The sequence below is a fragment of the Pectinophora gossypiella genome, chromosome 17 (genome assembly GCF_024362695.1).
Source record: "Pectinophora gossypiella chromosome 17, ilPecGoss1.1, whole genome shotgun sequence".
Lineage (NCBI taxonomy): Eukaryota > Metazoa > Arthropoda > Insecta > Lepidoptera > Gelechiidae > Pectinophora > Pectinophora gossypiella.
In genome coordinates this window covers 12,040,724-12,057,775 of record NC_065420.1, presented here as the reverse complement: position 1 = coordinate 12,057,775, position 17,052 = coordinate 12,040,724, and the positions used below count along the sequence as shown (strand labels likewise).

Below are 17,052 nucleotides of genomic sequence, written 5' to 3'. Positions count from 1 at the left end.
GGTACTTAGTTCGATGTTCATCTTGCGATGGGTGTAACTCTGACTACCCCAGTTGGGATCCATTGTCACCATTACGATCATCATGTCCATCTAAGGACTTCCTATCAACAGTAGCTGCAGGTTGACTTTGATTATTTGTGGCTCTGCCCATCCCATTAGGGAATACGGGTGTGAATTTATTATGTGTTATGTGATGTATAAACTAGAAAACAACTTGCCTAATTTATTGGTGGATTAAGATAGATGTAACCCCAAGGGTGTGATTCTAAGGGCTGTGTTTCACTAAGACACCGTGGTGGTGCCACAGCAGCGCCACCAACAAAATGTGGCACACATGTAGATTGTCTGAGAGTGTATGAATGTGTGTGTGTGTAATGTTATGAAATTGTATGGAACATTGAAATTTTTCATTTTACTCTTTATTGTGCATCGAACGTTGGGATGGATGCAAATTGTGCACTTCGCAAAAGAAACACTTATCAAAATGAGCACTTAGTAAAGCGTACACTTCGGCAAAATGCGCACTTTTAGCTGTAATATTTCTTCAGAATTATATCGAGGGCTTCGACCAATAAAGGCAGCGAATGCTGTCTACGTAGAAAGACGTTGTACGGCTATTGGTCGAAGGCCTCGATATAATTCACGCCGCGTGCTGCGCGGTAGCCGTGCAGAGCCTGCAGAACAATATAAAAGTATTTATTATATCAGTAATATCACTATAAAAATTGTTATGAATTTTGAAAAATGCTCACTTTGAAACATGCGTTTCGGTGGTATGTGACCTAACCTGTATTGGGCTGGTTTTGTCTTGCGGTTGGAAGGTCAGACAGGAAGTCGCTTCTGTAAAAGACCGGACCTGTCAAGTCTTTAGGTTAGGTAAGCTTCTTTTCCCCGGCTATACAGATAGTGAGAAGCTGCAGTAGTTTTAGGCGGATGAGACGTTTGTTATGTAAAAATTGACGATTCAAAGTGCAACTATGTTACCTACTGAATAAAGATATTTTTGAATTTGAATAAGCAGACCCCGTGAAAAACGGAATAACGCTAAACCTAGGTATTTTGCAGCTACTTATCCTCGGCTGTACAGGATGTTAGAAACTGCGGTAGTTTTAGGCGGCTGACATATTATAATCATGTAAAAATTTACGATTCAAAGTGTAACCTTGGGGGTTAAAAAGGCAATATCTTTTTTTTTTTGTCGTGACTTTGTGACGTGGCCGGATAAATGGGGAGCGCTGAAGGCTTTGACCTGGTACAACGTTTAAGACAACAGGCCTGAGGGTTAAATGCCACATAAAAGCAATTCATCTAAAAAGCAATATTGCTATTTGACATTTGTTTGCATTGCGCACTTGCCTTTATATATCCAAATATCAAAGTGCAATGTTGCTTTTTGAGATGAATTGCTTCGATGTGGCCTTTTTAACCTTGTTACCAACTGAATAAAGATATTATTGAGTATGAATTTGCTAGGAAGATGATGATGACTAATTTGAAAAAGTTCTTTATGAGATGTACACTTTTTGCTAAGTGCACATGTTGTAAACTTCACATTCTGCGTGAAATGCAAATTTTCCCTCAAAAATGGAACTTTTTCCGCGAAATTTATGACGTATTTTTTCGAACATCGACTAAATCATTGTTATTTTGAAGTATATCATAATCGTAACACTCTTATCTCTCTTTCAGCCTAGTTTTGGCTTTGTTTAGGGGATATAACGTACTTTATGATGCTATGGAAAATGCTTTATCTTGAGGAAAACGGCTCTGGTATAAAAATACATTATTATTATATTAGCAAGCGGTAAGTCAACTTTTGACGTGACGTAAGGCAAGTAATTTATTAAATATTTATAGATAGAAAATAAAATGGCCACGTAGTTTATTTAAATATTGGATAGTTTCCTAGGTCAAAAATAAATTAAGAAATGTTATTTACTAAATTACTTTAACTCTAAATGTAATTATGATTTTTTTATATATTTACTATTTTTAATTTAACTCTTTCAAGGACAGAACGTCTAATGACGTTCCGATTCTAAGGTGTCATACTATTTATTATGAACCATCAATGACCCATGGTCTCCGCCCGTGATAGGATTAAGAAATACGCAACAATAGCAGTTTTATATGGGTTGGGGCATGTGTACACATATTACATAATATGTAATGTTTAAAAAATAATTGAGCAGGGCGTGTGCCCTGGTAAGGTAAGGCAAAATTTAAATAAGAAGAGAAAACTAAGAGAAAATACTTAGGTACTATAATAAAAAAAACTTCCATTTCACGTTTATTTTATTTGCTAATGGGTAGGGTGGCCATTCTACGCCTACCTACCCTTACAGACCAGCACAATCCACCCGTTTCAGGTTCATTTAGCCAACCAAATTATATTTTTTTTATAAAAAGAACTTCATTTCAAAAGAATATAAAAACTGTATAAAGAATTCTGCCCAGGGCTTTGTTGGGTACCCAATGTTGCCACCTCGCTACATTATTTACCACTCATCCGCGCGTTAGTTGCCAGGGTAAATTTTAAAATTGATTAATTATTAATGCGTTGTTGGTTGTCGGTATGGTGCGGTCCTGCAGTCACGGCTTTCAGTGAAAAATACCGGGTTCTATATTGTGCTGACACGCTCTCGAAACTTGAGTTTACAAAATGAAGAGTTATGTTTTTAAGACTACTAGGGCATCAACTTCTTCTATCGTGTGGGTTGTGAGGTGAATTACCAACCCCATCAACCCCCGTGTCAGGGTTACTATTGAGCCGCCAAAGCCCCTGACATGGCTCATGTAACGACTACTTACTTATATCAGTAAGTAGTAACCGGGACCAACAGCTTAACGTGCCTTCCGAAGCACGGATCCTCTTACTGTCGGAGAATCAGCTGATCAGCCTGTAATGTCCTAACCAAACTAGGGACCACAAAGTGATTTTTGTGATATGTCCCCACCGGGATTCGAACCCGGGGCCTCCGGATCGTGAGACGAACGCTGAGCCATTGGACCACAGAGGCCGTTCAAACCTCAAAGTCAACAACATTATCGCATAATTCAGATAAAACAAGACATTATCCATCAAGCCATACTTACTTAACGGATCATCTTACTTTCGGACAATCAGGTGATCAGCCTGTAATGTCCTAACCAAACTAGGGATCACAAAGTGATTTTTGTGATATGTCTTCAACGCTTAAACCACTGGACCACGGAGGCCGTTAGGGCATTAATTGACACTTCCAATGGGAATCGGCTTCTGAAGCCGAACTTTGATTTCTTAGCTGGTACCGATTAAGTGTCAAAAGTACTGAAATCATTCGTTCAATCGGCTTGCCGAACTTCATGTGACGTCACTATTATAATTAGTAATTATTCTAAGGCTCAGCGTGCTCGCTCGTTGTATCTCCCGTATGTTTACACTTTCGCCAAGGGAGTTGTGGGATTCTCTCACATTATATCTCCCGGCAGACTGAGTTATCTCGTAAAAACAAACTAAATGCTGAAAGTTTCATCATAATGCTAACCTGAGATAAAACCACAGACTTCCACGAGTTTGTTTCCCCGGGAGTAAAGGCGCGGGCGCATGGTATGCACGCACACGCGGCGCATTTTAGCTGCATACATGTTAACCATTACACCACCGGGTCCTCTTCCTGTCCATGCGAAATTATTTTTTGCATCGTCATTATATTCGTGATTTGTTTATGTAAAGAAAGTTATTAAAGAAATACTGAATACTTGATTTACTCTTGTGTCTGGAAAAAATCTTCGATTGGACGTACTGAGTCCAAATATTTAGGCTATTTCATTGCTTTACTGCTTACCCCTAATAAATGTTTCAAAGTCCAAATTATAGTACATAAATACTGTCTACCCACACAACTTAGCGTTAAATTGCGGGGTGATTTTCAAAAAAAGATTATTTAACTCGTAGAATACACCATAGAATAAAAAATAATACTATGTTATAGAACGGACACTCGCTTCAATTGCTTCCTCCACAAAGCAATAAGAACTTTAGTGTCGTCTTGTTTAGTGCTGTTGTGTTAGCCAAATGCATATAATAATAATTACTCCCTATATATTACTTACTGAGGTTCTGAGATGCAAAAAATACGATAAATAAGTGTTAGTTTCTCTACAGCAAAGAATAAGGATACTACGTATAGAACGGCAACTGTCCGCTCCCCACTAGCGGCTGAGTCAGGTTTACCTCACCCCCTTTGAACATAGTTTAGACTTGAATCAGTCAGACGTCACACACACATGTGTACGATAACGTCAATGTGTGGTGTGCGTGTAAAACGAGGTTGTTTGTATGAATAGTCCGGGGTATGGCAGTAGATTAAAAACGCGAATGTTTTCGCCCCAGCCGCCCGGGCGCGCACGCGTCGTCGTGTCCTATCTAAATGTTTACACACACACTAATATGTTACTGTAAACAGTTACTGGGTGGTCATTGATAGCCCTCTGTAGTTAATCATACATTGTAATACAATACTCTTGACGCACCGATGGAGTAATCTTACAAAAGGTTTCAGGTGTTCATAGAGCTAATAACCCGCGTACTAGGGAATGAAATCCCGAGTCGAGATCGTAAATTCGAGGTCCCACGGGATTGGAAATATCAATCCCGCGAGATCCCGAAATTTTCGGGTATAGTTCATGTAATGTAGACCAGGTACATACATATTTTCTTGTATGCGACAGTTCTGCAATAAACGAGCTAACGAACGGTTGTATTTCTCTTGCGCCTACCTACTTATATATTTATCGTGGAATACCACATTTCATAAAAAAATGTAAAGTTAGGATGGCTGAAAACGATGAAACCTACTTTTTTTGTGATAGTGAGGTTAATTAACTAATTAGTGAGGTTTTGGCTTTGTATATGTCGTTGTGCAATAAAGTATTATTGATTGATTGGTTAATTAAAACAATTTTTTTGAAAGAACACAAAATCTTTTCTTCAATATTACTAACTAAATAATCAAGTTTTCTTTGGAAATCATCATAATCAAACGTATAACTCAAGGAGTTTCGCCCAATTCCGTCAATCTCTCGTCAATGGGATCTCGTCACATTATGCTTCGGGATTGATCCCAAAAAATCAGACGAGATCTCGCGAGATCGGGATCCCGCAGAATCGGGATTGCATTCCTTGCATTCCAAACTCACGCCATTAATCCCTAATGAGGTGAATGAGGTGGGCAGAGTCACGAGTAATCCGATGACATTATGGACTTTTTTTTTACCATAGTGTCACTGGTTCGAGTACCGGCTCGGGCACCTTTTTTTTTTTTGACCTGTCTTATTGTAGATTTACCGCAGATCGCATTAACTACTTGGCCGGAAGCTCGGGCACCAAACCGTATATAATCGCATAGATAATTCATCACTATTAACTGACTACTTATATTTAATACTAAGTGTATACGGTTCATTATCATACTTGGGGGCGTATAATGCTATCTCCTCTACCACCTCTGCCTACCTCTTCAGGGCGATATGCTGTGTTATTTTGTTGCATTAACATAACTTATGAACATCTTAAGTTTTTTTAAGGATAATCAATCTATCAACAGTATTTATCTCAAAAAAACAGGCTGGCGTTTTACCGAATTTTTATTATTTTTCACTGTTAATTTTTAGTAGCTTTCTTATTAATTTAATTTAGTTTTCGGTTTTATTTTTTTGTTTATCATTAATTTATTTTATTTAATTTGTTTATTTTCAACAGGGTGCCCATTTACAAAGCGGGCTGAAAAGAATAGCTGGTTTGGCGATGCTCTCCCTGTCGATTCCTGTCGATGACAAAAAGAAAGTCAGTAGCTCGTGTTGAGCATGATCATCATCAAACATCATCATGACTCATCATTATCATTCATCATCACTCATCATCATTTATCAATATCATCATTATCAATGGAATACATCTTTGTCGTCATTGTGTTTGGTATTTCTTTCATCCTCTTTTGTACATATAATTATTTAATTTGTGTTGTGTGTAAGTATATTGTAAATACCCATACGTTTTTCTGTTCCTTTTTGAATAAACAATTTGTATACCATCATCACTCATTTGAGAGCCACGCCCTTGTCGGTGTAGCTTTCTCCATTCTTGTCTATCAAAGATCAATTCCTTCAGCTCGTAATAAGACACGACGTTCGCCTTCTTTTATCTGTTCCATGTAAGCTCTTCTTGGTCTTCCTCGTTTTTCTTTCTATAATTTGTATATAAACACGTGAAATTTGCTCAGTGTTACAGAAAGCTGGGAAATCCCCGCCTACCCCGATGGGTAATAGGCGTGAGTTTATATGTATGTATGTTACAGGAAAATCCACGAAATAAATGTGTTCAGTGTGTTGTGAAAAGATAAAAGGAGCGTTGTTTATGGTTGGAAGGAAAACAAAAAAACACGGATTTGAAGCAAGTGAGAAATTTAACGCTTTGTCATTTCCATCGTGATGGACCATCATGTGGGCGATATGCTAATGACCTATCCGCCATTAGTCGCCTAGTCGCCTTATAGTGAAAGCCTTGAAAAATCTTTTTGAAAAACCACATAGGAATGTGATTTTTCGAAATAACAATCCAGATAAATAATTTAGGTCTAATTTTTTTACCTTTTTTTTTGGCGTGACCTATCTTTATGTAGATTTGCCGCAAATGGCATTAACTACTTGGCCAGATCATTTTTACCGGAAACAATCCTATTGCAGAAAAAACACAAAATGAAGCGTATTCACCATCATAATTTTTTATCATTCATCCGTCATCAACTCATTATCATCAATTTACCATCAGTCATCATCAATGATATTGTGATGTGAAGAAAGTTGTAAAGGTTGTGTCTACGCGTTGAAATCTTAATAATAATTGTGGTTGAAATGCAGCATGAATTTAACGTACATCTTGTGATGATGCCCGCTCATGAATGTTCATGATTGTATGAAAGAGCTGATGGATTAAAATAAAAAAGGCCACATCGAAGCAATTCGTCTTAAAAAGCAATATTGCAATTTAACATTTGCGCATATAAAAGTGAGTGCGCAATGCAATTAAATGTCAAATAGCAATATTGCTTTTTTAGATTAATTGCTTCTATGTGGTTATTTTAACCCCCCTGTACGGTCATGAGTACTAATATGATACACTTTGAAACCATGTCACATTAACTTTTTTGACAAATAAAACCGTAAGTCTCATTAAATGTCAAATATGATAGTACGACAGGGTTCTAAAGTGGGTACATGATATTACTCGTGACTGTACACGGTGTAATGTGATTTTTGTGTGAAGTGTCCGGGGTTATACTTGTAGCACAGTATTTGGACCAACTAAAAGAAGGTACGTCAAAAAAGAAGAATTAATTACTACTACTACAATGGTGAGGAGCTCGGTGGCGCAGCGGTAAACGCGCTCGGTCTGCGATTGTTGAATCTAAGCAACTTTCGCAAAGGCCGGTCACAGGATGGGTGACCACAAAAAAAAATAAAGTTTTCATCTCGAGCTCCTTCGTGCTTCGGAAGGCACGTTAAGCCGTTGGTCCCGGCTGCATTAGCAGTCGTTAATAACCATCAATCCGCACTGGGCCCGCGTGGTGGTTTAAGGCCCGATCTCCCTATCCATCTATAGGGAAGGCCCGTGCCCCAGCAGTGGGGACGTTAATGGGCTGATGATGATGACTACAATGGTATCCAAGCAGTCAAGATGTTCAAAACTATGTGGACGATTAGGTTGTTGCCAACTTTACGAACACGCAGGTTGTGCCGATGTTTTTGGTCACTTAGATTGTTACTAACTATACAGCCACCTTGAACGTCCCTAATTATTGGACATATGCGTACATACCTTGACTGTCACTGTCTATTTGCTGACTGTACATAGCATCTACAAATAAGTAATTTAGTTAACAAAGCAGTCTCTATTTACCCTTAACTTCTTCTTCTATCGTGTGGATTGTGAGGTGGATTACCAACCCCATCAACCCTGGTGTCAGGGTTACTATTGAGCCGCCAAAGGCCCCTGACATGGCTCATGTAACGACTACTAACTTACACCAGTAAGTAGTAACCGGGACCAACGGCTTAACGTGCCTTAACTGACAAATATTTATAAAATATGGAATTAAAATACACTTCTCATCAAAAAAATCGAAACACTTCCGTTTTCATTGTTTCTGTCCGAATTTAACACAAAAAAGAATTCATACGATGAAAAAAAATACATAAATGTATAGCTGGCAGTTTGGCCATTACAGTAATAAGTGAAAATTCTAAATTCAAAATTAGAATTTCATTTGTTTATCTTATAAACGAAATGAATCACTGTTTTGAGACAAATGTGTGTTTAGGGTTGGAGTACATTTAGCGTTTAAAAACTAAAAATTGGCGCCTATCCTTAAACTTTTTGTTTTTTATTTCAATACTGTGACTTTGGGACGTCTGAAAAAAGGTTTTTTTTCTAAAACGTATGGATACTTCGCCCACAGAAGCCGCCCAAGTTGTGGCATTGCTGGATTCTGGCCTTAGTCAGCGTGTTGTGGCTGCAAGACTGCATCTAAGCCTGTCATCTGTTCATAGAGTCTATAAACGTTATCGGGAGACTGGTTTGTTCACGCGCCGTTCAGGATCTGGCAGGAATCGGGTCACTTCTGAGCGAGATGATCGATTTATTGTAACAACTTCTTTAAGAAATCGACGCCTTAACGCTTTTCAACTGCAGCAGCGGCTTCGTGTTGTACGAAGGGTGGCTGTAAGTGACTCTACAATTAGAAGAAGGTTGAAGGATCGTGGACTGGTACCGCATAAGCCAGCAAATGGGCCGAAATTAACTGCAGACCATCGAAGAGCGCGCCTTAACTTTGCACGTGAGCACCTAAATTGGTCATACCTACAGTGGAGCAAAGTTCTCTTTTCTGATGAGTGTAAAATTATGCTGTATGGTAACGACGGAAGGAACAAGGTCTACAGAAGAGACGGAGAACGCTATGCACAATGCTGCATTGAAGAAAAGGTCAGCTATGGTGGCGGTTCTGTAGGTATGACCAATTTAGGTGCTCACGTGCAAAGTTAAGGCGCGCTCTTCGATGGTCTGCAGTTAATTTCGGCCCGTTTGCTGGCTTATGCGGTACCAGTCCACGATCCTTCAACCTTCTTCTAATTGTAGAGTCACTTACAGCCACCCTTCGTACAATACGAAGCCGCTGCTGCAGTTGAAAAGCGTTAAGGCGTCGATTTCTTAAAGAAGTTGTTACAATAAATCGATCATCTCGCTCAGAAGTGAGCCGATTCCTGCCAGATCCTGAACGGCGCGTGAACAAACCAGTCTCCCGATAACGTTTATAGACTCTATGAACAGATGATAGGCTTAGATGCAGTCTTGCAGCCACAACACGCTGACTAAGGCCAGAATCCAGCAATGCCACAACTTGGGCGGCTTCTGTGGGCGAAGTATCCATACGTTTTAGAAAAAAAACCTTTTTTCAGACGTCCCAAAGTCACAGTATTGAAATAAAAAACAAAAAGTTTAAGGATAGGCGCCAATTTTTAGTTTTTAAACGCTAAATGTACTCCAACCCTAAACACACTTTTGTCTCAAAACAGTGATTCATTTCGTTTATAAGATAAACAAATGAAATTCTAATTTTGAATTTAGAATTTTCGCTTATTACTGTAATGGCCAAACTGCCAGCTATACATTTATGTATTTTTTTTCATCGTATGAATTCTTTTTTGTGTTAAATTCGGACAGAAACAATGAAAACGGAAGTGTTTCGATTTTTTTGATGAGAAGTGTAGATTAAAATAAAAAGTAAAAAAAATATTAATTTACTTATTACTAATTAGTTCTTCTTCTATCGTGTCGTACCAACCTCATCACCCAACCATCAACCCTGGTGTCAGGGTTACTATTGAGCCGTCATAGGCCTCTGACATGACTCATGTAACGACTACTTACTTACATCAGTAAGTAGTAACCGGGACCAACGGCTTAACTTGCCTTCCGAAGCACGGATCATCTTACTTTTTGGACAATCAGGTGATCAGCCTGTAATGTCCTAACCAAACTAGTTTTTTGTGATACATTTTTGTGATATGTCCATGTCCACACCGGGATTCGAAACAGGGACCTCCGGATTGTGAGTCCAACGCTCAACTATTGGACCACGGAGGCCGTTAATAGTTTAGGATTAGGGAAGTATTAATTGGTTGTACCAAACCCGCAACCTTCAGCATTGAAGGCACGCTGTCCTGATCACTCAGATCAATAGGGCTTGAAATGAGTGAGTATATAAACCCGACACGTATGTAGCTCGATAAAATATACAAATCCGTACTTCCATTGTACTTATAATATAAATGAAGGTAACTCTGTCTGTCTGTTATCTTTTAACGTCTAAATCGCTTGGCTGACTTGGATGAGAATGACTCATAGATAGGTTGAAACGCAGAGACGGACGTAAGGTATTTTTTTTATATTCTTTTATTTAAGGGCTTTTAACAAAGTCTATTATGCCAGCCCCATCGACCAAGACAGTCTAAAACTGATGAAACATCATCTCTAGTTTCATATCTCGGTGGCGACATATCACAAAAGTCACTTTGTGAACCCTAGTTTGGTTAGCACATTACAGGCTGATCATCTGATTGTCCGACAGTATAATGATCCGTGCTTCGGAAGGCACGTTAAGCTGTTGGTCCCGGTTACCACTTACTGATGTAGTAAGTAACAAGGAGTTCCGTAAGAGGTTAGGAGCCTGGTGATCTGTCACACAGGGTCACACCTAATATAGACACCAGTCTCTCACAAAGGCACTATAGTGTGTATTATTACCCTAGTTAAGATTAGGTACTTTGTGTTACCTTTGTGAAGAGAAAATAAAGATTTATTTTATTTTATTTATTTATGTAAGTATGTATTCGTTACCATGTCAGGGGCCTTTCGCGGCTTAGTAATAACCCTAACACCAGGGTTGATGAGGTTGGTATTGCACCTCACAACCCACACGATAAGAAGATCAGTTCATGCTCCCACCTACTATGAACGGACTTAGTACCTACTTATTACGATACTCAAACCACGCGAACGAAGTCGGAGGCTCGGAGCTAGTAATATAATATTTGTGAGCGTAACAAAATCGGTAAATCATACGAATCCGGTTTTAAACATAATATATTGCACACGCGCAATGAAATGCTGATCATGTTTCGTTCAGCTTTTAAATGCTATTTATTGGATTACTGAAATGTTGGGAAATGTGAAATTGAGCAGTTTCAATGTAATAATGGTATATAAAGCGAAAGTTGATGGTAGGGGTTGGGTTTGGGGTCTTGGCTAGCAGAGGAAGACCTAGAAGGACTCTCATTGACCAAATTGGAGATGTCCTTAGAAAAGGTTTAGTAAGATCTACTCTTAACCGGCGTTCGCGTATGAAGCGATTGATGAATGTGGAGGAAGCATGAGAAGTGTGTCAGGATCGAAGCAAATGGAATTCTATAGTCTCTGCTTATCCCGGTGGGAAATAGGCGTGAGTTTATGTATGTATGTATGTTCAATTTGAGGAGCTCGGTGGCGCAGCGGTAAACGCGCTCGGTCTGCGATTGTTGAAGTTAAGCAACTTTCGCAAAGGCCGGTCATAGGATGGGTGACCACAAAAAAAAAGTTTTCATCTCGAGCTCCTCCGTGCTTCGGAAGGCACGTTAAGCCGTTGGTCACGGCTGCATTAGCAGTCGTCAATAACCACCAATCCGCACTGGGTCCGCGTGATGGTTTAAGGCCCGATCTCCCTATCCATCCGTAGGGAAGGCCCGTGCCCCAGCAGTGGGGACGTTAATGGGCTGGTGATGATGATGTTCAATTTAATGCCACATTTAAATTTAATCATACTTTTAATGCCTCTGAAATATTAAAATTTCCAGAGTTCCAGTGAGGGACTTTCCAGGCTACGTTCACCAAAAACAATATAGATGGCGTTGCACAGCTTTAACGTAATAATAACCTATTTTCTTATTAATCGGGTACCTACATAATTATTCCAAAAAACAATGTAATGACACACATAAACAGCCTATACACGTCCCACTGCTGGGCACAGGCCTCCCCTCAATCAACCGGAGGGGGTATGGAGCATACTCCACCACGCTGCTCCACTGCGGGTCGGTGGAGGTGATTTTTACGGCTAAAAGCTGGGACCAACGGCTTAACGTGCCCTCCGAAGCACGGAATCATCTTACTTTTTCGGACAATCGGGGGATTCAAGCCTGAAAAGTCCTTACCAAACAAAGGACAGTCTCGCAAAGTGATTTCGACAATGTCCCCAACGGGAATCGAACCCGGACCTCCAGATCGTAAGCCTAACGCTCTAACCACTAGACCACGGAGGCTGTTGAATGACACAAACATATATAAAAATAATTGCAGGATAAACAGCTTAACGTGCCTTCCAAAGCACGGATCATCTTACTGTCGGACAATCAGGTAATCAGCCTGTAATGTCCTAACCAAATTAGGGATTACAAAGTGATTTTTGTGATATGTCCCCACCGGGATTCGAACCCGGGGCCTCCGGATCGTGAGACCAACGCTCAACCACTGGACCACAGAGGCCGTTCAAACTCAAAGTCAGCAACATTATCGCAAAATTCAGATAAAACAAGACATTATCCATCAAGGCATATTTACTTACTGCTACATTCTCCTTAAAATAACTCATTTCGCAAACTATGTTATCTTATTATCATACCATGGCTGGTTTGATAATCAGCATGAAACATTTTGAAGGTCCCTTGACCATTTTTGGAAATATCTAAGAACAATAGAATGTCCCTGTGCCGAGGTTTTTCTTGCAGCTTTTTTTCCCCGGCTATACTCATTAAATAGCCTATTATACGTCCCACTGCTGGGCACAGGCCTCCTCTCAATCACCCGGAGATGTAATCTGTAATCCTTTATGCCCAGCCGTGGAACGTAGGTAGGTACCTATTCATCACTAATTTAAGAGCCACGCTCTTATCGGTGTAGCATCCTCCATGCTACCTTTTAGGGGAAAATAGAGCAGTGGTTTCCCTCTTGCCTTCTGCCCCGTAGTACTCTATCTGACGCGAGTAGGATGGCGCACAGAGTAGTCTATTTCAAAGGTGTACTAGGACACCTATCCTCCGCCACTGAATAGTACTGACAGATACTGCTGCCCTCCGTCAGTTTCCAAGTTACAGTCCCTGTGACTCGCCTCTTCCGTCCTGCATTTCCGTACCGATGGCTTTCATTTCCGCCTCTGCAATCGTTGATGTCTTCACCCGCATCTCTGGGCAAGGGTTCTACGTTATATCCCGTAGGTCTGGGTCCCTATCCGAACTCAGCCACCATCTTACTCCGGCCTACTGAAGTAAGAGGCGCCCACCTCCGCGGCTAGGTCGCGCCGACTATACTAGGTTGTGAAAAGTAAAATTTTCCAAGTTCAAATTTAAAAGTAAGTAGGTAGGTATTGTAATTTTATAAAGGCATTTTTAACAAAACTTTTTCACAACCATAACCATATCTGTTAAAAGTTTGGTGTATGATAAAGTGCATATAACCTTGTTATTAGATTCGTTTTCAATACTTCTTTAACTCAATAAACCCAGCGCAAACTGTCGCCTTTTAACAGTAATGTTTTGGTGGGATAAGTACAATATGAAACAAAGAACATTGTTTTAGTATAGAACTTGATAAAGTGGAGGCAGCTGTGTGGAAATAATGCGAAGTAAGTGTAACATGTGAACATCTTCGCGTCTCTCACGCATCGTCTTCTACCGGAGGCCATGAAAACAGCGATATTAGATATTTTTAGCGATCAGAAGTGTAATTTATTTAAAAAAAAGAGGTTACAAAATCCTAAAACTATTTTTATTATGAACTTATGTGTTTAATAATATTTTTCAAATAAGTAAGAGCTATGTACACGAAACAATGTTAAAAAGACAACGTGACTAGGCTACGTATATCCGCACAGCACGACGTTCCGAATCCAAGTGAGATCGTGGCGCCATTGCTGCTCCTTTTCATAGGCTTGACGTTTGATTATCACGAGAAACTCCTTACAATATAATATTTTGCTCTTCTTTATTTTGGGACCCGTCGTTGCTTGCCTCCCACTTTGAGGTCGCTGTCGATGTACCTCTTAACTACCCTATTGGGATATAGTCGTCAGCTTATGTTAATAATAAGAAATATAGCTTTTTGGCTGATGGGCTCGTTAGCTCTTACAATCTTGTCCATTATATTCATATTAGGAGTTCATTACGGACTGTAAGTTGTCTTATAATGACATTTCGATTTACCTGGTTGTGGGACCGTTGATGTCGCTAACTTCTTTTTCTATCGTGTGGGTTGTGAAGTGGAGTACCAACCTCATCAACCTTTGTGTCAGGATTACTAGTGAGTCGCCAAAGACCCCTGACATGGCTCATGGACAAGTTGTATCCATGTTGTATGAAAAAGCACATTGTGACGTCGTAGAAAAAAACGTGATAAAATGTCGGACTTATTATTACGTCTTTTTTTATTAAAATTCTTAAATAAGTTAATTAGCAAAAATAAAATGTTTGAGATTAGTTAGTAATTAGAATTTCATAATAAAATTAATTTAATTATTATCTTGAACCTACACGAGCCAATAAATATGACTTGTCAATTGGTTCCATTAAAATTCGCAGGCGGTTTTTGTTGCGCGTACTATGTTCTATATTATGTTGCATCTATCGGTGGATGGCCGCGATACATGTCGCATTCATCTTTAACAACAACAACTCTTAATCTTCTTTTTTTATTTTATTAATCATTACTGCGTGCCAATTAGCTGTACTTCGTTATCCGCTACCGCTTCCGCTAGTCGCGTGCCTCGCGGCCGCAGCTAGCAACAGTGTCGCCTTACCGCCTGAGAACAGTCGCCTGACGCACGGACAGTCACTCGACACTTTTATTATTATATATTATGAGGACATTATGTAATTAGTCCGAAGTGCGCCTGTACCTGTATACCCAATTGTCAGATTCACGATGCTTGGATTCATGAGTTTATCCATGATATCCATAACCTATAAACGTCCCCACTGCTGGGGCACGGGCCTTCCCTTTGGATGGATAGGGAGATCGGGCCTTAAACCATCACGCGGGCCCAGTGCGGATTGATGGTTATTAACGACTGCTAATGCAGCCGGGACCAACAGCTTAACGTGCCTTCCGAAGCACGGAGGAGCTCGAGATGAAAACTTTTTTTTTGTGGTCACCCATCCTATGACCGGCCTCAGCGAAAGTTGCTTAACTTTAACAATCGCAGACTGAGCGCGTTTACCGCTGCGCCACCGAGCTCCTCGCTTATCCATGATAATTACGTTGAATAAATGATTCTGATTTCTGTGGTACGGGGGGGGGGGGGGGGGGGATGAATTAACACATAATTAATCAAAAAATTATTCATTTTTTACTTGTTGTTACTTATCTTTTCTTTGTTTTGTAGCAAAGGGCATACAACTCACAAAAAATAGATTAAACAATCCTGATTCTAAAGATATTCGAACCCTGAGCTTTTGTTAAACCAGGATCAAATCCTGATTATCTACCGACCTCTTAATAAGGCTGCGTTCCCACCAGAGTTGTGCAAGGAAGAGTAGCAACGGAATAACCAATACAATGGCTTGTCTCGCTCAGCACAGCTCTGGTTCAAAACAAGCGGAAGATATAATTGCTAGGTTTGCGACATATACCTTTACATTTTATCTACACATCTTCCTCGTACAGCTTTGGTGGAAACCTCCACACATTATGTTACAGTAGGTATGTTACAGGGCAAGTATGTAGGGACATTACAGGCTGATCACCAGATTGTCCGAAAGTAAGACGATCCGTGCCTCGGAAGGCACAAGCCGTTGGTCCCGGTTCCTACTTACTGATGTAAGTACGTAGTTGTTACATGAGTCATGTCTGAGGACTTTGGCGACTCAATAATAACCCTGAAGAAGAAGAGTAGGTGTGTTGTCATCTACGAGTTGAAGTGCCCTTACTAAATCCATGTTGATATTATAAATACTACCGATTTTTTATAACACCATATTTGTACGAACACCAGCACCCGCGGCATAGCAACCGCGCCGCGCGCGGAGCGAATTATATCGAGAGCTTCGGTCATTAGTGTATTCGTAGCGAATGCTATCTACGCAGTTAAACGTCGTATGGGTATTGGTCGAAATCGCGCGGCGCGGATGGTCGCAATCGCAATAAATCATTTCTTATTCTTATCTCTGATGAAATAGCAGATTAGGTGATGGTTCATTGTCCCTTTACCTCATCCAAGCAAGCATCGTGAATCTGCGTAGCGTTTATCCCGTTTTTTTTCAAGGTTCCTTTATCTAATCTCAACGTAAGGCTCAATTACAGGTTAGGTTAATATTTTAATAGTACCCGTTGTAGTACGGAATCATCTTATTTTTAGTAATCTGGTAATTTACATCCTATCCAAACTACGGAAAGTTATATCATTTTTATTGTACAAATATAAACATAAAGAGAAGATGTAACGAAACGTAAACTAAATCTATTCCAGCTAACCTTCCATGGTGTAGGTAATGGAGGAATGGTGGTGCTTGTTTATTTAAATGCTTGGCTGTATTGTTTTGTTTATTTATATTATGAGGAAAGTACATCTTCTGCATACCCCGATAGAGACTGCGTACGTGACTTTACGCGTGTTATACAACTCTACACACAGTAGCTACTTTATTGCTGTTCTTATCACTACCTTTCACCTAAATCTGAACTGTCTCCCTTTCAAGATAGAGATTAAATTAACGGTAGAGAAGCAACATTTACGTAAACAGCGTGTTGATTAAACAAATTGTATGATTACTGTGGTTTGTTTACTCTGTGATGATAAGTTACCTCCTTGGAATCGACGAAGTGATCTCGTCGCGTCGGCTTGCTGATATTTTATATTATTATTCGTCATCGAAAAGGCGAAATTACTTTTGCCTAAAATTTACGCGTGTTCCATAATATGCCTGTCGATT

General features: G+C 39.8%; 1 protein-coding gene and 1 long non-coding RNA gene across 10 annotated transcripts in view; one reads left to right on the top strand and one right to left on the bottom strand.

Annotated features, from left to right (window-relative positions):
- The window catches only part of LOC126374140 (transient receptor potential cation channel trpm), a 323,537-nt gene that overhangs the window by 2,736 nt on the left and 303,749 nt on the right, over positions 1-17,052 (top strand). For 8 of the 9 annotated variants that reach the window (XM_050020606.1, XM_050020604.1, XM_050020601.1 and 5 more), the window contains exon 2: positions 5,744-5,827. The exons of the other annotated variant lie outside the window; for it this stretch is intronic. In XM_050020606.1, coding sequence (XP_049876563.1) covers positions 5,744-5,827 — 84 coding nt within the window. The remainder of the gene's footprint in view (positions 1-5,743; positions 5,828-17,052) is intronic. 9 annotated transcript variants of the gene reach the window in all.
- Positions 1-17,052, bottom strand: part of LOC126374253 (uncharacterized) — a 260,701-nt gene that overhangs the window by 86,695 nt on the left and 156,954 nt on the right. The window lies entirely within an intron of this gene.